General features: G+C 39.1%; 1 protein-coding gene across 2 annotated transcripts in view; it reads right to left on the bottom strand.

Annotated features, from left to right (window-relative positions):
- Positions 1-839: 839 nt before the first annotated feature.
- The window catches only part of ARK2N (arkadia (RNF111) N-terminal like PKA signaling regulator 2N), a 44,132-nt gene continuing 19,902 nt past the window's right edge, over positions 840-25,069 (bottom strand). Inside the window, exons 3-5 of one of the 2 annotated variants that reach the window (XM_021538906.2) lie at positions 11,345-11,527; positions 6,996-7,122; positions 840-3,435 (exon numbers count right to left, since the gene is read on the bottom strand). In XM_021538906.2, coding sequence (XP_021394581.2) covers positions 3,252-3,435; positions 6,996-7,122; positions 11,345-11,527 — 494 coding nt within the window. In that variant the 3' untranslated portion in view covers positions 840-3,251. Of the gene's footprint in view, positions 3,436-6,995; positions 7,123-11,344; positions 11,528-16,714; positions 23,479-25,069 lie in introns of those variants that run through there. The other variant, XM_077790096.1, reaches the window with a different exon arrangement.

Raw genomic sequence — 25,069 nt, 5'->3', positions numbered from 1 at the left:
CCTGAAGGACTCAGGTGTGTGGGAAGGTGGAGGCTGTGCAGAAATTGCATCCCTGAAGGGGATTCTTCAGGGCACAATGAGCCCCAAAACAGGGAGGGCAGGGAGCTGCTGGAGCCAGACCAGAGGAGGCCACGGAGCGGCTGCCAGGGCTGGAGCCCCTCTGCTCTGGAGCCAGCCTGGCAGAGCTGGAGCTGTTCACCTGCACAAGAGAAGGCTCCAGGGAGAGCTCAGAGCCCCTGCCAGGGCCTCAAGGGGCTCCAGGAGAGCTGCAGAGGGACTGGGGACAAGGCAGGGAGGGACAGGACACAGGGAATGGCTTCCACTGCCAGAGGGCAGGGACAGATGGGATATTGGGAAGGAATTGCTGGCTGGGAGGGTGGGCAGGCCCTGGCACAGGGTGCCCAGAACAGCTGTGGCTGTTCCTGGATCCCTGGAAGTGTCCAAGGCCAGGTAGGACAGGGCTTGGAGCAATCTGGGACAGTGGAAGGTGTCCTGCCTGTGGCAGGGGGGTGGAATGAGACCATCTTTAAGGTCCCTTCCAAACCCCAACCAAACTGTCCTGGGATTCTGTGATGGGCAGCAGCCCCTTGTCACTGGTACCTGCACATCCCCTTGCACCAAGGGTACAGAAGTGTTGGTCCTGCACTGGTCCAAGATAAAAGGAAGATTTTGCAGTCAGTAATCACTTCAACATTCCATATGTACAAAATTAAATGTGTTACAGCAAGAAACAGTGCCGAATTTCAGCAACTGTAATCCAGAATTTATGGATTTAATTTGTAGATGTGACAAACAGCAGCATATTTGATGAAAGTGGAAAAAAAAACCCAACAAATTGATATTGTTTAAATAATACACTCTATTTTATTTTGTCTTAAAATAGTTTAACCTTTATGCTACAGACTTGTTTCAAAAAACAGAAGGTCTCATCTTGCACCAAAAATATATATATTTATATATATATATATATATAACACTCTGTTTTATTATTATTTCTCTCCAAAGACCATTAAATACTAGATGGAAAATGAGAACTAAATAGTGAGTGTCAAGAAGAATCAAATTTTATTTTTAACTGGAGCCGCACATTTTAAACATTTAGATTCTGAGCAATGATTTGTCTTCACTATAGAAGATTCCAAGTTCACACTCCAGCAATTCAGGAAAACTGCTAAACCCTGAAGGGCTCGAGCCAATGCACACTGAGGTCAATAGGCAGCCCCAGACTGACCCCAGTGGGTTCTGGACCAGGCCCCAAGTGCATTGGTTCACAGCCATACAATGGCTAACTTTTCTCTGTCCTGCTGAGAAGAGCAAAAACCACCCAGGCACATTTTTGCTCTTTTTAAAAAACAGAAGTTTAAAAAAAAAAAAAAAAGAAAGAAAGAAGAAGAAAAAACAAAAAGAAAAAAAAAAAGGAAACAAAACCAAACCATTTCCTACCTATATCCAGTGCTTGCTTTTTTCAGATCACTAGCCTTGAAATTTGTTAAGAGAAAATACATAGTGTTTTAAATAAAAGAAAACCTGCATCAGACTACAATACATGAGCTGTTTAAACAAACACAGTGCACAATTGGAGGAAGTTTGGTTAGGAGGCAGTTGTTTTTATGTACACGTGGAAGTCACATCATATACCAACTGAAAAACAGGGAGAGATAGTTTGCATTTTCTCACAGAAGGACTGCAAATAGGGGTCCCTACAGCTTTCTTCATAACCAATCCTCAAGAGACTCTGTGAAACAGGAAGAAGCAGTCACAGGAGGTGGCTGTTCCAAAGTTACCTTTACAGCAGGTGTATGAGCCTACAGCTGATGGAAACATGAGAAGAAAAGATGGGCAGAGCAGCACAGGGCCTTTCCCTGCTGTGGGGCCAACAGGATCCATCCATGCTCCCCCTCCTCCCTCCCACAGAAAGGAATTGGTCACTAAAAACACCACAGATATTTTTCTGGCCATGCACGACACTTATGTTCAATGTTCTAGAAAGCTGGAAATGGGCATATCAATCCTTACCCAGCTGTTGTGTAAAGTGCATCATCAACTGTTTTGCTTATGGAAGAAACAGGTGTTTGTTAGTAATGATACCCCCCCTGCTGGGCCGTTTTTCCCTTATGTGACAACACAGGTAACTCTATTTTAATTTTTTTATTTTGCCCACAAATAAAATTAAGGGAAGCCAAATAAATTTTGAAAACCAGCCGACATGAAAGAAAAGCAGAACTTCCCATGTCCTGACCACCCCGTTCAGCCTTAAATAGCAAAAATCTAATGGCAGAGCTGTACAAAATTCCCACTAGAAACATCTGGAATATGAAGGAATGTTTCAATTGCAAAGTAGACATTTAAAGTGAATAATATCATCTTGTTAAAATCTAATCTTTGGTTTTTTTGCCTTGGGAAAGGCTCAAAATGACAGACAAGGGGCAGGAATTTCCATATATACCACAGAAACTGCAGCCTGCTGAAGTGAGTCGTTCCACTGATTTTGGTAAATACTCTGATAGAAAGTGTTTCCTGAATCTTGGCCTTTTCCTATGCTTTTGCAATGTTCAGCTGTTCCTAAGTCACTACTATTACTATTTTAGCCATTTCAAGCTGTGGGAATTCACCAGTGAAACACAGTAGTCAAGTGGACAGAAGACTCAGCACTGAAGAGTATAAACTATAACTTACATTGAAAATAAAAATGTTTTCATTAAAGCTGTTCAGTGCATTTGCTATGAGACATTTGCATTAAAAACAATCCCTCCTGCTGGTGGCATAACCAAATCAACTAGGGTAAAAATACTCCTGGCCCAAATTTTGGAAGTGTTGAATACCCCCCAGTTCCACTGAAATCGGTGAGGACACAGCATTTCTCAAAACCACTGATGCTCACACAGCAACACACTACTACTAACAAACTCAAGACACTGATAAAGTAAAAAACTCCTGGAGTTGGGAGGTGGGGAGGGTGGGAGGATGTAAGTTTGCACGCAGTTATTTTGTTAGATATACATGCACACATTAGTAACTGCAGATGTGTTTTAAATTTGGTGCTGTTAATTCTGGGCAGGAATTCTCCTTAGAGAAGGCAAAACCATTTGAAGTGATACTGAAATCAGACTACATTCCTGTGGACATGGAGAAACGCCACGGGGTTGGGTTTCTTGGTGCCAAGGACGGGCCTCTGGAGGTGATGTTTTAACCACTGAACTTCTGTGCCAGGGAGGGCAGGAGGGGAGGGGGCAGAGCACAGCGACACGGCCTTACAGGAGGTATTTGCGCCTGGTGTCCTCGTCCAGAGTGAGGTCCACCACTTCTGGGGGTGAGGACCAGTTCTGCTGGGGAGCCACTGCTGTCCACGGCTGCGTGGGCTGGACGCTCCCAAATGGCGAGCTGCGCTTCCAGGAGGACACGCTTTGGATCACCCCTCCCCTAGGATGCACACACCTGCAGTGAGGAGAGGGACACACACACACAGCATCAGGGATACTGCTCAGCTCAGCCATGACATCCCCTCCTCCAGTGTTTTATTGTTTTCCGGTTAGCACTTCCCTCTCCAAACTGGATTCTCCACTTGTAGAGTCCGTGGCATCTCAAACACACTAAGCTAAATTTAAATTTGGGGATTAAATTATTTTAAAGGAATGCCAGTGAGTGTCACGTGATCCTCCTTGAAAAATATGTGCATGGATCCCACGGATCTTGAGGAAGCCTGCCCCACCATGTGTAGTACCATGCAGTTTCCTGATGGAGCTTTACCCATTGGAATTTTTAAAAAGAGAAAAATCTGAAGTGAGGCTGCCTAAAAGAAAATGAAAAGCTATACTTCAATATTAAATCAAAGTCATATTAAAACAAGGAGGTAACGATACTTTCACTACAATAATTGCAAAAGAGATCTGGCTAATTATTTTATTACAGCCATTATTACATCTGAATTTTTTTTGTTTTGGTCTTTTAAACTGAAAATTACAAACATGCTGGGAAATGCTCACTGACAACAGTTCAGCCCCACTTCAGCAAAACATTTAAGCTCTGAGACAGCCAATGAGACTAAAAGGTGTATTTGAAGATAAGGCTCCAGTGCCCTACTGAAGAGCTATACCCAGGTACCTTTCACACAGCATTTTTACTTATTATATCTGCAGTAGATACATGACAAATGAAGCACATGTTAAGAGCAATTAGAAAAAAAAAATGCAAAATGAAAGGTAGAATAATTTTTTGTATGAAGAAGTGATTACAGGAATTTACTAGAGGCTTTGGGATGGTCACTCCATTTCCAGCTGTAAATCCTACACAGGCGCTAGTAAAAATTGATACCTAGTGCTCCAAAAATTGTTTTGCTCCTGTAAGCACTAGGAGTGGCTGTGACTCCTCCTGGCTGCATGGATAAACACAAGGTGCTCTGGCTGCTGGGGTAACCTTTTCCCATTTCTTTGTGAAGGCACATATATTTCAGGAACTCAAATTTCCTGCACTGGTCAAATATCCCTGACATTTACATTTTATTTATTCCAATTTAAGTCTGTGCTATTTATTTTCTCCAAAACTACTTCAGTTATGCTCAGCTGTCTTGGTTCTGGTTGGAATTTCATGAAATAGAATGAAAAATCTAGTTCTCTGAGCTGTAACTTCCCTGAATATAAATGTCTCATTGCCTTCTCAGATACGCTCCTTAGGCTTAGATGTAATGTTCAGAATGACTCTTTTATTACTTCTTCTGTCATAAAAACACATACTTAAAGTATTTATCTACAAAGAATTAGCAATAAGACCCTGTAAGTCTAACAAATGTATAGGATTCTTTTCTTTTAAAGCTTTATTTTAAGGACAACTATTTTTAAGCTTAACTGGCAAGAAAATCTTGTAGGCAGAGCAAATTAAATAAGGTGTTTGGTCTCAGGGACTGTGGTGCATCATTCTGAGAACAGTCCTCAGTGTTTAGACTAACTTTTCTTCCTGAAGATTATGAAAACCAAGCCATAAATTATCTCACAGAAAAGATATCTCTGAAAAATAAGTGTTTATCCTCAAACTACCAACACAAGCAGCCAACAGCAAAACATTCAGTCAAACATGTGCCCAGAACATTCTTCCAATCTACAGCTAAGGGAAGATACCAAGTAAAGACAATAAAAAACCCCAAAAAACCTCGTACGAAAAACTAGAGGAAGACTGATTTATATGCATGCATGATTTACAAAATTCTACTGGTGAAAAATTAAACAAACTGAAAAATGACTTGATGCTCTAAGTAAATGCCAAGGAATACCCCAGCGATGAGAAACAGCACCAATTCATTCAGAATCTGAAGAACTGCAAACAGTGGACAAAATCCAGGGTTTCACAACTCACACCAGCCCAACGATGACACGGAATAGGGAGCATGATAAAAACCAGGATCCAAACACCACACTGACTAAGCATGCAGAAAATACTAATCAAAAACCTAGCCCTTATCCAAACAACAGCCCTGCCAGAAGCCCATCAATACTTCATAACTGCAAGCCTAGACCTGAACAAGAAATAAAACTCTAAATAGGATTCAAACAAGTGAAATGTGCAAGTGAGTATTAAGGGAGGCAGTAAACACTGGTCTGCAGCTTACTGGCATAGGAACCAAGGAAAGTATCGAAGAGTGCTTTTAGTCTGATTTGCTGAAATTATTTCAGTCCATATATACTAAAACTAATTTTAAACAGCAACTCTGCATTTAGCTAATGTTTAAATTCCTATAGAGGGTGAGTATTATTGAGGCAGCAGCATGGAAAGCTTTCAAAGAGGGGACAGAAGCACAAGGGTCCTGTGTGCAGTGCTGCACAGATTTACAGCAGCCAGTGCTGGAAGGTGAATCCACACCCCTCACCATCAGCACAAAGACCCTCCAAGCCTTGGGCTCTGCTGCATAAACAACCAGGAGAGCTGCTTCCTAAGGAATTACCATCTTCCCAAAGAGTTGACCATGCAGGGACTTTCCTACTGTTCTAAAAGATAATTCTAAATCCCCTTTCTGGATCTGAAAATTTCCTTTTTTTCCACATCCAACAGCACTGGGCTGTCCCTGCATTATCCATGCCTGGGAAATTGTGTCCTGAACACTTTCTTTCTCAATAAAGATGCAGTGAAGGGACAAGGAACTCTCTTCCATCTTCCTCACACCCCTCTTCTGCCTCCAAGCACCCACTAGGCAGCAGAACATTTTGGAAGGAGCTTGTCTATGTACTATTTTAACTCAGTTTTATTCCACCAAATTCACACTCCACACTATTAAAAAAATGTCTATTTTGTTTAACTGCTTCATAATATTTAAAGCCAAGGAAAGACCACTGACTAAAAATGAAGAATAATTTTAAAAAATTCCTACCAAGAAGAACAGTTGAACAGGTTTCAGAGATAAACCTCTGGCATCCATACTCTTATCTACTTTGACCTCTCTTGAATCTTGAAATAAACCCAAGATTCAAAATGATCTGATTTTTAACCTAAAGGGGATATCTGATGACATTAGTCACTGAAAAAATTATAGTATTTTTACTCCTACTAACTAATTAACTAAAGTGGAAGCTGATAAAAAAACTTAATATTTTGAAAGGAAATAAGAACCCACATAAAGATTTTCACTTAATTATTTGTATATTCACGTATTCCTTTAAAATCTGCTGATGTATTTACACTTATTATCTCAGTGTTTGGTATTTTTATACTATACATCTTCAGCCAGTTAATGTTTGATATTGAAACACATCTTTCATCTGAATAACTATCAAGTTGGTCACTTTCTAAAGAAAAACACATTCTGACACCATGACCAGCAAAACAAAACAAAACAAAACAAAACAAAACCAAACAGAACAAAAAAAAAAGTGCAACATTTGTTGCCTTTTGGGCATCACTCATGGATGGGTAACTACAGAAGTGAAGGCCAGCAGTTCTTTCCTTATTGATTTTGGTACAGACATTCTGATAAAATGAAATTAATATTAGAGCAAAAAAATAATTCATACCTGGCATGTTCCTGAACTCCAACAATCTCTACTTCACTATCAGAAGAGGCAATGTTAATTTCTTCATTGGCCTGAGCATTGCCACAAGAGGTTTTGTCACCTGCAAGGAAGCCTGGATCCAAATGACCTAAGAGATGGGGAAAATGGGAATACAGGCAGTGTTTAACAGCTTACATGACTCAGAAATCAGCTAGCAAATGAGTTTCTCAAACTAACAAAAAAAACTAAACAACACCAAGATTAGAAAATCTCATTAGACCAAGTTTTCAACTCACAGTTAATTACTTGATACAGGAAAACCACTGGATTTAGCCAGTGTCAGCACCTCTGGTGATGGTGCTGTCACACAAATGTGAACAAAGCCTGACTGTTGCACCAAGAACAACCAGAATTTCCAGCTGAAATGTTGTGACAGTCAGACAGACAGACTCTATGACAAGAGTCACATTGTCCCTAAACCTCCTTGACATTAAGAAACAAAACAATCTCAGCAAACACAATGATACTATAGCAAAAAAAAAAAAAAAAAAAAAAAAATCCTATAGACTGGACAGAAACATCTCACACATCAAAGAAAATTAATTCAATTTCTTTAAATAAAAACTTGAGGAAACTGGTTAGTGGGTTAGTGAAAAAATACAGTAAACCCATCAGTTTCTCACAGTGCTGCTTTACACATCTGTTATAACAGTATTACAAATACTTGAAAAGAAAAAGTGGTTTTAAGTCCCATATGCAGCAGGCTGTTTTTTCATTACAGTTCCTCACTGACATCCAGTTTTTCAATCAGTCAAACCACAAGCTCTCTCTAAATACTCACAGCAAGTGTGGCACATTTTTGCCTTTTCTGCCAAGTACTGCTAAGAAGGTTCTTCACCCCAATTAGTGAATGTGTTGAGTCATACAGGAAAATACTTACACAAGAAACACAAAGCAGCCAGAATTATTATTTCTCTCACAGAAAATATATTAATTGAAAAATCAGTTAATTATAAGATATAAATTCTACTCTTTTTTTCCCCCCAAGGAAAAAGAGAAAATTATTAATTCCACTATCTATCATTAGCCTGAGGGATGCTAGGCAGCCTTGAAGTAGCTGATACTTACTACCTACTTCTGAAAATCACTTGGTCAGCTGTACTACACAGGGGAAGAGATATTTGTTGAGCAGGAAATTTGACAGTAGGTGAATATTTTATGTGTATCTAGTTTGAGTGGACACCTCTTCAAAGATGAGAGGAGGAGAAGAAGCAATAATGATCCACAGGATTTCAAAGGTGTGTGAACAAGCAGAAGTGATTATACCCCCAGGGACGTTAAAAGGAAACAGATGAAATTAAACTTGAAACAAGTGTCAGAGAAACTTTCTAGTGACTGCTTTAAGCACTTGGGAATGATGCAAGCAAATAGAATCAAAGAATGGTTTGAGCTGAAAGGGGCCTTAAAGCCCATCCAGTGCCACCCCCTGCCATGGGCAGGGACATCTTCCACCAGCCCAGATTGCTCCAAGCCCTGTCCTACCTGGCCTTGCACACTTCCAGGGATCCAGGGGCAGCCACAGCTGCTCTGGGCACCCTGTGCCAGGGCCTGCCCACCCTCCCAGCCAGCAATTTCTTCCCAATAGCCCATCTGTCCCTGCCCTCTGGCAGTGGAAGCCATTCCCTGTGTCCTGTCCCTCCATGCCTTGTGCCCAGTCCCGCTGCAGCTCTTGTGTAGGAACAGAGACCATGTTGTATGTTCAGTTTTTGGAAAGCCAAGACCCTTGATGATTGGAGCGGGTTAGCAAGGGAAGGAAACACATGTACTGTCAGGTACCTGAAGGAGGAATTTCCACCTCACGAGACAAAAAAATACTGGTCAGCTGAACTTAAAACAAATTAATAGCCTAGACTGTCTCTTCCTAGTATTGCAGTTGAGATGAACTGCAATGTTGGCAAACATCACCGACTGCCAGAAAGCCCAAAAATAGGTCATGAGTATTTCTTTAAATGGCTGGGCAGAGTGTGAAACATGAAAGTGCTCAGAGGCTTTAATTCACTTGCCAGGGGCTTCACAGTGCCAGAGGGCAGGGTTGGATTGTACATAGGGGAGAAATTCCTCTCCAGGAGGGAGGGGAGGCCCTGGCACAGGTTTCCCAGAGAAGCTGTGGCTGCCCCTGGATCCCTAGAATTGTCCAAAGCCAGGTTGGACGGAGCTTGGAGCAACCTGTGATTGTGGAAGGTGTCCCTGCCCATGGCAGGGGGTGGAATGAGATGTCTATATTATATAATATCATAAAATACCTATTAATATAATATGTATTGTTTCACTGCCCAACCACCCTTCATTATATTGACAGGGTAATGTCTGGCAAAGGAGCAAAGCAGACCAGCTCCTAGAGAGCCCCAAAAAGTATCTCTACAGGTATAAATTGGAGTCCTAAAAGAGCTTCCACACATACCACCCTAGCTTAAGTTCAGACAAAAACACAATTAGCAGTAGCAAAATCATGATTAACAGAATAAATACTGCAAGAGTAGCTGAGTATTAATCAGGATTATAGCACAGACAGATAGATTTACAGCCTCTGGCCATACAAATTTCATGCCTAATAACATGCCCACGCTGTTAATTTATTTGCACAAACATTAGGATGACAGCCAGAGTGATGTTTTGCTTGCCCTACACCACCAGGGCTTGCAAAAGAGCCCCAAATATTTGCCCATGCAGAAAGATACGTATTAAGATACTAGTGTAGTAAGATCTTTCACTTTGATAGAGCTCCTTATGTTGCTCTTTTCCCATGGGAACACATTCTTTTGCTAAACAAAATGCTGTCTGAAGATTACACTTGTGAACCAGATACAAGATTTGAAAATTCTGCTTGCCCAATGTGCAAGCCCAGACCTGGTAGGAAAAGGCCAGCACTGGCCAAGGTGCAGTCAGATGTGTACTGAGGCTGCAGGGTAAGGTGTATGCATGAGCAAACAGAAATTCATCTTTTCAGCTGCTGACATGGCTATAGCACCAGGACCAAATCAATATGAACATTCCGAGAGATGAAGAAATCTCTTGAAGTTTCCAGTTTTCTTTTACCTGCAAGTCCCCTTGGATATACATGGAGGAAGGAAAAAAAATCCTACCTGCACTGCAGCATTTTAAGTGGAAGAAAGCTTGGTAAGAAACATTACTTTTTATTTCCTTACATTCATTTGATGTACTTATCCACTACTACTATGTAATACAGGTGATTTCAGCTGATCTAATTGTTTAATAAATCCCTTAATAAAGGACTGGGATTGCTAGGGGTTAAATAGCTATCAGTCAGCTGCTGTCCTGCAAAAAATTCCAGTGAGCTTGGAAAACAAAGGCAAGCTTCAAAAAGGCTGGAACAACATCCAGCCATGGACCACAGTGAAAATAATGCACAGAGATTCTCATACTCAAATGGTGGACTTGTAATGGAGCATCTCTTTACAAAGCATCACCTAATTGTGTTTCTTTAAGGCTTAGAGACAATGAAAAGCATCTCAGAGCCACCACAACACTCCCTATGTGGGTGCCCTGTGGCAGGAGACCTTAGGGAAACAGCACGAAACACAAACCTGTTGTGCTCCACCAGACAAGACCTATATGTCTAATACAGCCTGAAAATCCTAACATAGGAGTTAAGAAAAGGAGTGGAAAGGAAGTAAAACGTTGGCATAAAACATGGGATTATGGGATGAAGCTGACAGAAAATGATCCCTGATGACATCCGAAACACTGTCCAATTTTTTAAGGGGTATTGGAAATGCAGATGGAATATGGGAAGAATTAATGATTGAATTTTAGAGATATAAAGAGACAAAAGAAAATTAAAAAAAAAAAAAATATAAAAACAATAACCCCACCCCCCCTCAAAAAACAAAAACAAAAACAAACAAAAAAACCACCAAAAAAAAAAAAGCCACAGAAAAAAATATACATACACAGGCAATCCCAGTACTGAAAATGAGGTTAGGACTAGCTGACTAGCTGGTGGGTTGTCATAATCAATCATTCAATAACAAGATTAGGTCACTTTCATTTAAAAAGAACCCACCACCAAAACCCCAGATCTAAGTTCCCTGCAGTAATTAGAAGGAAAAGAAGAAGAAAAGTAGCTAAGGAAATTAGTGTCAAAAATGTATTGCAGGAATATTTGTTAATTTTTATCACTTGTATTTTGGAGTAAATGTCAGACCTTTTCAATAAGCATCTGTCCTGTTCTCTCACAAAATCCACATAGGGAGCTTTTACAACTGTATAAACTATAAAAATACTGAAAGCAAGAAAGGGAGACCCACCAACTTCAAGGCCGGCACAAATGTCAGAGAATGTAAACAAACCTGTATCAGCACTCATTTCATTCAGCAGCCCTCTGGTTCTCCAGGCAGACCCTGAGTCTTGATTTCCTAAAGAATTATTGTGCTCTTGAACTACTGCAGCTGCCAACAGATTGTCCACATTTACCACTTCTGGGTCTGAGTTTGTGTCTGATATATCATAGTGAGCCACAACAGGAGGTCCATCTGCAGGGGAGAAAAGCAATATGGGTTAGAAACCAGCACAGACTGAAGGATACCTCAAAAAGTACAAATAATTTAAGGATTAATGCAACATCCCACATGAAGCTCTTAAAGTTACATACTGGTAAATTGTATGAACTGTTAAACTTCAGTTAATGGGCATAGCCTGAGATTACAGAGACATTTTGACCTTTGCATACACAGAAAACACAAGTGTCAGAAACACACGTTTATCAGAGCATCAGTTATTTGTGTACTGTCTTTTACATTAACACATAAATATCTGACAATGTTACATTTACAATCTTTAAAGGATAAAACCTCCAGTTTAAAGTTAAAAAAAAAAAATTACAGGACATTAAATTGGGCAGACAAGATATTTATCTAGAGAATTTTACAGAAGTCAAGCAACAGCTTACATTATTATAGGGTTGATTGAATAAAACTAACTTTTTCATAAAACTGATCCAATGACAATAAAGTTAACATTAGGCAACTTTCCTTTCATAACATTCACCTGTCAAGAGCAGGGGGATTTTTCAAAATTGCAATGATTTTTGGAGGTGGTTGTTGGTTTTTTTTTTTAAGATCAAGAATAACAAGAAACAAAATTATATTGTGCAGTGATAAATATGCTTTTCATTCAACATGATTGTCATATGAATTTTTGGCCACCATAATGAAGGAGGAAAGAGGGAGATAAAACTGCTTACGTGATTCTGAAATCTGTCCTTGAGGAATAACAAAAAACTATTTTTGAACTGTTTTGTTAGGACCAACTAAATTCTTTGTGATGAATGAAAATAACTTATAACTGGAAAGCAATGCTAGAAGCAGAAAAGGCTCAGGAAAAAAACAGGCAAATTCAAGACAAAGACTGATGTGGAAGCAGAGAGAATGCATAAATAATGCAATTCTGAGAGGATGTGAGTATTTAGCTCAAATGCCTTGCCCTATCTGCAGCTCACTGATTCAGCAGGTATGAAAGTGGTTGGAGCTCCCCCTCCCCAAATGAGAGGATCAAAACTTTCTTTGGACCAAAGCTTCATCCACACAAATGAGCATAAGACACAAACACAGGCTGGGCCAAAGCTCAGCATCTTTGCAATTCTTTAACTCCAAGGAGGTTCTTGAAGTTCTGCAGCAGAGTATCTGAGGGCCTTTTGTTATGGGTGTGACATATGGAGGGTACAACTTGTATGGGATAATATAAAATAATCATAAAGTAAGAATGTGTTGAGGAAGACAGGACTTTCAGAGTTACAAAATGACTAATGAAATATTTTAAAGTGATAAAGAACAAAATGAAATGCTTTAGGAAAAACTGGTTTCTTCTCAGAGTTTTAAGTGGCTGTTGAAGGCAGAGGGAACGTGATGAACTAGCAGTTTCAAATTTACTTCTCTAAAAAGCTTTTCTGAAGTTTTTAGAGCAGATTTTGGTTTAGGGGCTTTTTTGGAGGGGGTGTTTTTTCATAACTTGGTGCCTGAAATAAAATTCAACAGACTATTTTCAGAAACCTCTACTTTGTGATTAGCAACACAGTTCATCAGAGGGATATTTTGCATAAGTCGTACTAAAGATCAGTTTTGCAACAATGTATGAAGAAATTCACAAAATATTTCAGCTCAGACCTGCCTCCAGAACAGCAATTCCATGAAACAATGTTACATTACAAACTTAAAACAGACCCAACAAAAATAAATGAGTAGTTAAATGCCAATGTATTAAAGACCAAACTGTTCGCAACATGAAACGCTGATGATTATGACTGGAACAGAATTCCTGATAATTAACTGGAAGGCAATCTTTGTCTTTTTAAGAGGCAATTACAAATTAATGGAATACCGAGTTCCGAATTAAGCTGGCTGATGTTCAGTTAATTATTTGTGACAGCTGATGATTAAATTACATGCAGAAGTTAGGGCTGGACTGAATCACGGGAAGCATGTTTTCTTTCAGTCTTATCATCAGAGTTCAGCGTGAACATATATAATGTGAGCTATAAAAATAAACAGTTGAGTGCAGAAGATACGAGGGTCAAGTACAATATTGACTATTTGACCATTTTTTCAACAGGTTATCTAAGACTTCAGGAGCTTGGAACTGTTCCTTCAGGCCTTTGTTTCTCTCGCTTCTGACTCAGACCTCCAAAAGCAGAAGCAAAATTTGATTCTTAGATAGACATGTCTACATGACAATAAAATTTTGTATTTGGACAAAAGTCACCAATAGTCTCAAGTCAAAATTGTACCACTCCTACATGTATAATCATGCAAAAATGTATAATAAATGTATATACATGCAGAGTGATATTCTCATCACCTACCCATAGAAATAACTTGTGTGAAAGTCTTCATCAGTAGGAAATACAAGCATAAACTTGTTATCTGTAGCTCCACTCTTGTATCTTCCACACTTCCAAAGAGCACACCTTATAACTTAGCTTAAATTCAGTATACATCAAACAGACAAAAATATTTTCAATATAATTTACACACTGTAATTATATTTGTCAGGGTAATAGCTACCAATTTAACAATCTGCAAAAAAGGACCCCAAACAAGCTACCTATTTACAAAGCAATCACAGCAGAGATCCATTTTTGCATTTCACAGCCTTGTCTTTCAGGATCAGATCTGGAAATGTGGAAAGGCCCCCAACACCAGGTTAATCTGCACTTATCACCAATGACTGACAAAGCCAAGATAATGGCCACCAAACTGCAACAAATCCTCAGATTCCCCATATTTGCAAAAAAATAAGTAAGCATAAACACTCACATGTGTTAGAAAAAAAGTCAACAAAAAACACAAAACCAAACAATTAAAAAGTTGCAGGCAACAACAACAACTAGGTGGAAGTGAAGGCGTATTAAAAAATCTTATAAAAATCCTCTGTTTCCAAAAGCTGTTTCCTTTTCAGTGCTGCATGGAAGGGACAGGATTAGTTAAATTTGGAAATAAATAATACTGCCCTAGCCAAGTACATGATCATCCAGTGATGTGATGCAAAGTGAGTATGTGGTACCAAGAAATAAGGACAGTTGGCTTCAGCTGGGAAATAAAGTGAAGAAATGCTTTCAGGTTGAAAAGCTAAAAAGGATTAAATACAACCATAGGTGTAATTCATCATCTTTTCTTTATAATAAAGACACTACATGTAATTACTGACCCTAACAGGATTTCAAAAGATTAAAAAACACATCAAGACAAAGCACGCCAGAACCAAGACTTAATGTAGAACAGTTAAGAGATTCCCTGGTCAATAATTTAAAATATCTACTTTAGAAAAATTACATCTTTTGAGAACCCAAGGTAGCTGAAAGAAGTACATTTCCCTGGTGACAAGCATTAATTCATTTCTAAAGCAATAAATGCTTGAAAAAGGCAAGGCTGAAAGTTAATAAGTACCAGCAGCAAAATACAGCCATTGACATTTAATGCTAAAAGGGGGGAGGGAAAGCCTGCTTTCTTTTTCTCTTCCCCAAAGAATTCAGAGGCAGAGGTCATCACAGGGACAGCATTTCCAAGTCTCCAACTCTCCCTCAATTTACACAGCTCATCACAACTAATTCCACTCTGAACAACTGAATCAGAAGTCACATGCACAAAAATCCAGGTCTACACATACCAATTCTCATTTTAAACTTGCAACACAGAAAATTAAATCACTTCTCATCTGCTACCTGCTCTCTTGCTTTTCTTACAGCCATATCTCAACACTCAGCAGTCTAACCCATGCTGTAAGATCCACTCTCCTATTATCCCTTACTTCATTATAATAGCAGCACAAGCAAAAAGATGAACTGAAGCACAAAATTTCAGCTGTAGGTTAAAAGCAGCCATTCTATAAGAAGCACTGTCCCTTTGCACTGCACGGCCTGTTTATCATTGCAAAGGAAACACAAGACATTAGCTGGCAGAACCTGAGTGGGGACTTAAGTCCTTGAAGTTTGTGGAGACAGGCTGAGAGTTGTGGGTGTTTGGACTCCAGGGAGAGCTCAGAGCCCCTGCCAGGGCCTGGAGACAAGGCATGGAGGGAATGGAAGTACACAGACAACGGCTTCCACTTCCAGAGGGCAGGGAAAGGAAGGAATTGCTGGCTCGGAGGGTGGGCAGACCCTGGCACAGGGTGCCCAGAGCAGCTGCAGCTTGCCCTGGATCCCTGGAAGTGTGCAAGGCCAGGCTGGACAGGGCTTGGAGCACCCTGGGCTGGTGGAAGATGTCCCTGCCCATGGCAGGGGATGGAATGAGATGCACCTTAAGGTCTCTTTTAACCCAAACCATTCAGAGTCAGATGAGCTCAGCTTGGAAACTGCAGCTTGGAGCATCAAGAGCACCATCTCCCCTCCTTCCCCAGCAAACAGGAAAAGCTTAGGCACCACCGTAGCCCAGGCACCTCACTCTTACAGTGCTCAACCTCCACAAGATGAATTCCAGCCTCAGGGATGGGATTTAAATTTTGCTATATTTACTCTTTAAGCTTCCTGCTGAGTTTCCTCTATAAGAGGGGAAAAAACCTGAAATCTCCAGAGGACTAGCCCAATCGAAGTAAATCCAAAATTAAAAGCCTAGCTTCAGTGGTCTCAGCTGTACTCTGGAGCCATCATTGTCTCTTCAAGGAATAGACACAGAGCCATATTTAAGTGTGAATATCATCCCGAGTTTTAAGACACACGGACCAGTATAGTAATAAAACCTACAACAATTATAGCACTTTGTTTTTACAAAAAACTCTCCATTAGTGTATCCTGGAGAACTCCAAGGTGGTTATTAACCTCCTTTGTCCACAAGGGAAACTGAGGCAGGCAGCAGCCTGCAGCTTGCTCAAGGCTAAGAAGCAGAGGAGCTCAGCCTGGCTGAAAACAACATTCCCCTCCAATTACTGGGCTATTTTTAACTGCTGAATGTTTGAGGAGTTTAGAAGCAGTGCTTAGGAATGCTTTTGGGAAAGGTGCAAGTGCTAAAAAGGCTACACACAGAGTGCTGGGAGACAGCCTCTGCCAGCCTCACCTCCACCTCTTGGCTATGAATGTGGGCATGGATGCCCTCAGCCTCACTACTCTAATTGAATTTATTTCTAAGGAACAAATGAGAATACTGAGACTTTTAAAATAATGAAAGACCTAAAAATGCCCTCATTTACACTGGATGCTTAAATTTAAGAGATAACTCACATTTGCTTCCAGATTACAGAAAACATAAAATGAACTTTATTACCTGTATAAATTTTAAGGTCAGATGACCACAATCAAAATAAAGTACTGATACACAAAACTACAGGATGAAGTGACAGCCTTTTTGTTTCAGATAAGCAATGGAAACCTGGTATTAATTAAAACATGACTCAGACCTGCCATTTCAAAAGTATGTGCAGTTCAAATGGCACAAACTACCTGAACGCTCAAACAATTCCCAAAGGGGAGTGGGGGCTGGAGACTTGTGCTTTTTTGTGTTGTTTAGCAACATTAAACATTTCATTGCTATTTAGATTGATTTATTATTCCAGATTACAGTAGTTACATTTCAAAATTTACAGGGTTATGCAAATAATACATTGTAAATACAATAAAAAACAATAGCATATAACAACATTCTCTCTAAAATCATAAAGTGAACTTTATCAGTGAATCCACTTTCCTGACATTTTCCTTTGTTTCACACAGTAAAGCTTTTCTGTTTGGTGCTTCTTTTAACCATGATGATAAAATGAAAACATGATCAAATTATTATCTGTTTCCAGGTTGGATACTTTTTAATATATCACAAGAAAATAAATCTCAAAAATTCAAGTCTTGCTGACCAACATTCATACTTTCAGGCTTTTTGATGACTAGATGGAAAATATCTTGATTTAATTTAGCAAATTATGAATGACGATAACAAATCATTTTTCATTGTGCGTTAAGCAAAGGCACATGGAATATGGCTATGGATTGAGAATACTGGGAAGTGGAATTCAATTTGTATCTCATTACAGGAGTTATTTTCTGTGATGCTGCCTAATGATGCAATAATTATGGCAGCAGGTATATCAACCAGATCTCTTCCTCAGTTTTACTTGGAGAAGTGTCTCACGAGGGTTTTGGAAACAGTCACATCCTTACATAGCCATGGCAGCTAAAAAAAGTAAATAATTCCCTGTGTCCCACAGAACTTCTATTAGGAAAAGGCAGATAACATGCACCCCTGCAGAATATATCACATTTTCCCCAGCACAAACTGTACCTTTCTATGGAAGGACTGATACAGACTCTGATGGTCCAAATTAATCCCCTGCTCCATCATTCTGCACTTGAAATCCCTGCTAACCTAATAAACCTATTTTTCTGTGTGTCTTTATTGTGCTGACCTAACACCAAGAGACTAATGAAATTTGTGAGAAATACCAATTTCTGGCTTCACCATATGCAAGGTACTGTCCATCTCTATCAACCAGCCTAATTACTTTGGCTTCTACAGTACAAATCACACAGTGCATTTGTTCTAACACATGTAATTGCAGTGGTCACAGTGCAGACCCCCATTATTTTTAAAACATTTACTCAACTGGCCTGCATTACACACCCCCATCAGGCAAAGACTCCCCTCAAGGTCAGCTGGAGGATTCTCCAGACAAAAAACTGCAGAGTAAGTTCCATTTTTAATGAAATTAAATGACAGTTCCATTAAAACCAGTAGAAAATTTCTACTACTATCAATGGGGCTATAGTTTAATTTCTTAATGCCCTTGAAATATTATTTACAAATTTATCCACATACAGTATGTGGATACAGAGAGGTACAAAATACATTAAAAAACAGTGATAATAAATATGTTCCAATTTGTAACATAACTGCCAAATATAATCCCGTTTCATTGAAGCTAAGATTGGTTTTTCAGTATTTACCCTAGCAGCTCAGCTAAAGTAACCCAACAATCCTGCACAAACACTAGAAGACACTGAACTTAAAAAAATAGATGTGTATTTCTGCTTGAATTATTTTGTCCTAGTACTGTTAAAAATGACACTGAAAGTTTTACATTTTGACTATTTTTTTCCCTGCACTGTTATTTTTGCAATAGAAAATCTGAAAAAAAAGTTTCATTGCCTTGAGTTTGTTTTATGTTGTATGTTAATTTTTTTTTCTAAATAAAACCTGACCATTCAGATATTTATTCCTAAAGACCTTCCTTACCAAACCCCACTGAAAGGAGATTGAATGCCTTGGGAAGAACCTGCAGGCAAGCCTGCAAAAACACTGCACACTGAAGCCCCTGGAGTTCCAGGAACTCCTAAAAAGGGACTGATCCTACAAGGAAATCCTTTTACTGCAATGTCAGTTTGACATTTAGTGAAATTTAAACTGAGCATTTATACAAAGGCTTACTTCTTTTGCACTGGCACAAAAAACATTAAACCAAATGACTGTGCTTCACCTGATGCTAAATTCCAACGCCAGAGTTGTACAGGTGCTCCACTGCTCTCAGGCTGGAACAGCTGCCATATTAAAAACACGTAATTCAATATTTAAAGTGATAATATAGAAGCCTGAACCAGAGCAGCTGTGGCTGCCCCATCAGTGGCAGTGTCCAAGGCCAAGTTGGATGGGGCTTGGAGCAATCTGGGATAGTGGGAGGTGTCCCCGCACATGGCAGGAGGATGGGACTGGATGAGCTTTAAGGTCCCTTCCAACCCAAACCATTCCATGATTCTGTGACCAGGTTAGTTTGGTTTAAACTGGCACCACCATCCCTGGAGTAACAACAGTCTACACCAGCTCACCTGGTCGATGCATCTGACCTTTTCAAACCGTAAGTAAAAGTCCTTAAAGGAACTAAAATGTTTCTTTAAACCACTCTGAAGTATAAATCCTGGGGCAATTAGAGAAACTCTAAATTATCTGTGGTTCTCCAGGTCTGTGCAAAACTCCTACTGATTTCTCCCCTACTTACTACATGTGGTGGTTTTGAACTACTTTGATGAGATGTGAGCAAAAACATACATTCAAAATGTAACTCAGGGTTGGAAAGTAGATGAACTTTCTTCCAATAGTCCTAAAGTAGTCTTAGGTAAGTTAGACTGTTTCCATGAGACACAGAATGGGTAAGATAAAAATTTATGTTAAAATTTCATCTGAAGAAATTTTAACTCCCTGAGGGTTTCTAGTCGAAGCCCTTTGAAAATAAGAGCTTATAATGGAAATAATGACAAACTCAACTGCAGCCATGCCGTAAAAATATAGTGAAAATATTCCCAGGAGGCAAAAAAAATAAAATCTGAAACTATGTGCTGGCAAGCTGTTTTCTCAAAGAGATGCCAAAGACTGTCACACACAGTTGAAACACAGACTCATCACTAGTATTGGTATCTGGAGGTTGGTTCCTTCAGGGCACTGCACCTTCTGGATTCAGACCACAGAGCAAGAAGAGAAATGCTCCTGTTCATGGCAAATCCTTCATCAGGAAGGCTATGCTACACCCAAACAACAGAAAGGTGGGGTTCTCCTCTTGGTTTCAGGGCAAACACACTTCCCCACACGGAAAACTAGCTCGTGGAGCAGTACCCAGCTGTACACATCAGCACACACTTTCAAAGGAGAGGTTTTGTGACCAAGCTGAAGATTTGGCTCTGGTTTTGACCCATGTGGAAAGAATGAGGAAAGGAAACATTATTTGCCATTTACAAAGCAATTTACAGCCACTGATCTTGCACAAGTATTTTTAGCCTTCAACTGGGGAGCTTTTCTTGGAAAATTAAGTTAAAATTAAATCTAATAGGAGCTGTTCCCTCAGTCTTCTGGAAGCCTTGAGATAATTTTATCCTAGAAAGAGTAAAGCTTTAAAGTTTGTATGCTCAACTTCTGTCATCCTCTGCTTGTTCTTTTATGTTCACAGCTGTTTGCATTGAAAATAACAGTTAGCAGTAATGGAAAAAATAAAATGTTTAAATTTTTGCCTCCAGTAACCAAACACAAATCTATTCACATACTGAATTATTTCAATATTTTTCTGGTTTTGTTTTTTTTTTCCTTTTAAGGACTACCTGACCAATTCATTGAAAATTTGCAGAAATTTTACTGGTTACATATGTAATTAAGTTATTATCCATTTATGAGATACATATGTAAAGGTGCTTCAGTCTGAGACATAAGTTCAACTGAACTCCTTACATAATTTTTTCTGAAATACTTAATTTTTACATAATACTATTTTACAAAAAATACTGCGGGCATGCTAAAAGACATACACATTAAAATAAACCAGTCACTGCAAAAAGCTGCTTCTGCATGCATGGGAAGATTTGTAAAGTTGTCATGCTTTAGAATATTCTGTTCTTATTACCAGCATAAAGAGATTTATATATATTTATATATATATATATAATCTGTGAACACCAGAAGGACCCATTTTGATGAGGGTTGTTTTATCAGCAAATACTCTTCCTTGAAAGATCTTTTTAAACACAGGAGGATAAGCTTATAAATTGCTATAAAACATAGAACAACTTGTTTAGCTTTTACCTGAAATGCACATAATTTCAGGCAAGGGAGTTTTCTAACAAGTTCGTATCAGAATCTTTGTATCAAAATTATGCATGAAGGTGATCTGAAAAGACTTTATCCCAGTACTTAAAAATTATCTCCCGCATCAGTTTTTCAAAGAGATACTTTGAAAATAACACAGGTCTGTAACCTATTTTTTTTTAATGAAGGCATCATATACTTAAAAAACAGTCAGTCAAGGACAAGAATAATGTTAAAATACCAATGTCGATATTATACCAATAACAAAATGTACTTCTTGAGTTCCTGTTACAGGTTTGATCCAAACTGTCACATTCAAGGAGGGCAAAAAAAGTCTGACCTACAGAAGATACTGCGGTTACTCCCAACAGGAGGAAAAGAAACTAAACTAAAATAATTAGGGAAAAAATTACTGTGGTTGAAAATGTAAAGTAACTGACCTAAAGGAGATCTAAGTATTTTCTTTACTTAAACTGTGGGCTTTCATTTTCTATTGTAAAAATTTTGATTTCATTTTCATTAGAAACTTCTATCAAGTTCTACCTGATTAAAAATATACATTTTTTTGGTAGCTACAGAGTAGTTACTGCACATTAAGGAAGGCCTTATTGGAGAGGTGACCAAAAAATCCCTGTGTGTAGCAATAATAGTAAGAATTAAATATTTCTAATATATAGTTTAAATTAATCCTACTTTAAACATCACAGTTTTAAGCCTGGCTATTCAGGATAACTATTAGTATAAAAAAAGAACCCACAAAACAGCAAATTCTTGCCTCACTTAAATTAACCTGATGCTATGGCATTCCCCATCACAAATAAAGAATTATTTCAGTGGTGTTCACTCGGTCTGGCCTGACCCAGGCCAGCAGCTATCAGACCACCATGGTGTTCACTTATCAAGCCTTCTTTTAAATTCCTGTGCCAAGGCTCAACCCATCCCCTGATGGCTGCTTATCTGAGGGCAGACAGGATTGGTTTTATTCCAGTGTGAAGGATGTGGCTGGACTACATTTACAGGAGGAAGCAGCCACTCTGTGTGCACAGGTTGGGGTGACTCATCTCACCGTAAATTATCTCTTAGGGACCACTGATAAACCATGTTAGGGACAATTCATGGGAGGGAAAGACTGCCTGGAGGCATCCTCGGTGAGGCTTATCTCCTCCCACTGAGACCCGGGAAAGAGCAGAGCAGGCACCTGGAATTGGTGGAGATATCCTGCACCCAAACTGAGCACACAGAGATGTGTGTGCATGTGCCTGTGTGTGCACACAGGGTAAGGCAGCTGCCTCCATAATACACCATGAGCAACACAGCAGTGACACTAATAAAAACCCTGGACAGGGAATGAACTGCTGAAAGGGAGACAAAAAGGAGTTAAATCTGCTGTGCACGCTTGTTATAGACAGCTAAATTTTTAGGGTAAGCTTATTTATTAGTTCTGCCTAAAAATGAAGAAGCTAATGTGTAGCATGGTCAAGCTGCAAAACTTGAGAGCAAATAGATCTAAGAAAATGTCACAGGTCTGTATCTAGTCTGGATCACTAAGGTGCATTATCTCTTTAAATATAAAATTTATTTCCTTATATAAATGTTTTAACATGCAAACAGGGCATCTGGATGAACACCCTGAATGCTCATATTGTAGCAAACACAACCCTACTGCTTTTGGGGTATCTACACAAGGATTCTAAGTTATAGTTTCCAGAGTTTGGTGACTAAAGCTTAGGGTGGCTCCCCCCATTCACCTTTAAAGGTGTTTGTTTATATATGTGTACTGGCACATGCAGGTGTGTATAGTGTGATTTTTTTTTTAACTACATATATTCACTATAAATTAAGAAAAACAAACAATATCATGGTAATAAAACCCAAAAGAGAAAACAAAACAAACACATACAAAGAGAAAAGCAAACCTCATTTTTAGCAGAATCCAAAATAACATCAAGATTGCAAAGATCAGATTTTTATTTTAATTTTTTTTTGTTAAGTTTATGATTGATTCAGATCAGGCTCTGCTATATTTCCATTCTCTGGAAAGACAGGTGGAAAATTGTTATTAAAAGTCACTGGAAACTCTAGCGTGGCATCGGCATTTTGATAGCCCACGTACGAATTAAACGGCTGCTGAGGAAGTACTTGGCTATCAGGCATCTGCACAAAAGCCCCTGACTGTGTAGCAGGGGGGATTCTTTGGCCATCTAGTTGGATTTTAGGTTCCCTGGGCTCCAGTTGTTGCTTGCTTTCTTCATCCGTGTCAAGATGGGTTAGCTTTTCTATCCACATGCGGAATTTCTCCTCTGTCTGCCTCTGCATCTCGGCAAAGCAGTTCATGGCCTCTTCCAGGACATTGCCTATGCAGTTCCTATCCCACACGGTGCCCCTGTCAAGCAATCCTGGAATTTCCCTGGTCGCTCCTCCAGATCCCCCAGCACGACTGAAGCCAGCTTTAAAGACATTGAGGCCATTTGATAAGACATCATTAAGTAAGAACAGAATATTGTTTATTAAGGCAAGTTAACTGAGGAAAACAACTTTTCTAATTCTGCCCCTTGGATACAACAACAGGAGAGGAATTAGCATATATTAACCAATAGTATTACTCTTATAATAAAATTTTACATCCACTGAGGTTATAATAGAAATTTTGGCATAAAAATTATTTTATTCTCAAAGTCTCAGACAATTCTGTCACAAAGGTCTCTTTTTTTACCAAATTAGTCCAGTTCCCTTGCAATTTGTTTTGAATTCAACTGAAGGTGTCAAAACCATTATACAATAACATATTTATTTCTATTAAGCTGCAATCCAAAATGCTATTTTTTAACTGACAAGCCTGAATAAATATGTGCATTTTGCTTACACACTTGGATCTTTTTATAAACGGGCTGTTAAACACAGGTAGAATTGGCCCAAAGCTCTTGGCCTGATTTTGGGGAGCACACAGAATGAGAGCACATGACACAAAACACAAAAACACGTTGGGGTTGTGTGACTGCTATGCTGACACAGGAGGGGAGAGTATCCTCTGCCAGGCATGATGGACACAGCTCCATCACAGGGACAACTGCATGACATGGAGCCTTAGCCAGCCTCACACCAGCCAGGATCCTGCCCTGAGCCACTGTTCCTACAGCCAGTCCCTGGCAAGGCAGAAAACAGGGAATGGTTGGAAGGAAACTGTACTGCTTCCAGCTGCCCATCAAAAGGACAGTGGAAATTACTGGCTTTAGGATTATCAGGAAGACCTGCAGCAGCCAAAGAGAAGGCAAATCCTCATGGCCTTACTCTACATATCAATAACAAAAGGCAGTGGAAACTATATTTTAAAGTCTAGAATTCACTCAGGAATTATCTAGGAAGCAATAAGCCCCAAAGAAAATGAGGCTTTGTACCTGTTTGAAGAATAATAAACAGTATGTGCACGCCATCCAAACACACAAATGTCACCTAAGGTAATACCAAAACAAGACAAGCATCACATTAAACTACACAAAGGTACAGAAGATGGTAATTTAATATCTAAATGTGAAACTTGTGGCACCCTCTAGCTTAAGAATAATAGAAAATACCCTAAGAATGAGAGAAACCATTGCACAACCTAAGTAAATATTTACTAATAAAAACCCAAGGCACCAAATCTTTATTGGGATTTCACTGAGTACATGAAATTACAGTATCACTTAAACACTACATTCTTTTTAGGAACTGTTTAAATGAGGTATACACAGATTCTTCAGGAATAGCTAAACAAAGCCCTGGCTAATTCTCTTATTTCTGAAGAGTAATTTTTAAGTCTTTCTTGCCCATCTGTTTACCTATCAGATATGCTGGAAATTCAGCATTCAGGTCCTCTGCTAAAAATATTTACTTTACACTAATTTACATCCCTCCAAATGCATTTTAACCAAAATTTAAGTAACATGGTACCTTTTTTCCTAAAACATGGCTCCTTTTGCATATTCAATATTTTTTTACCTCCCTAAAATAAGTATTTCTTCTGTTAATTTACTTCTAGTACTGAACATCCAATATGAT

This window comes from Lonchura striata, chromosome Z (assembly GCF_046129695.1).
Source record: "Lonchura striata isolate bLonStr1 chromosome Z, bLonStr1.mat, whole genome shotgun sequence".
Taxonomy (NCBI): Eukaryota; Metazoa; Chordata; class Aves; order Passeriformes; family Estrildidae; genus Lonchura; species Lonchura striata.
The sequence above is the reverse complement of the archived record's forward strand: the minus strand, read 5'-3'. Positions and strand labels throughout refer to the sequence as shown.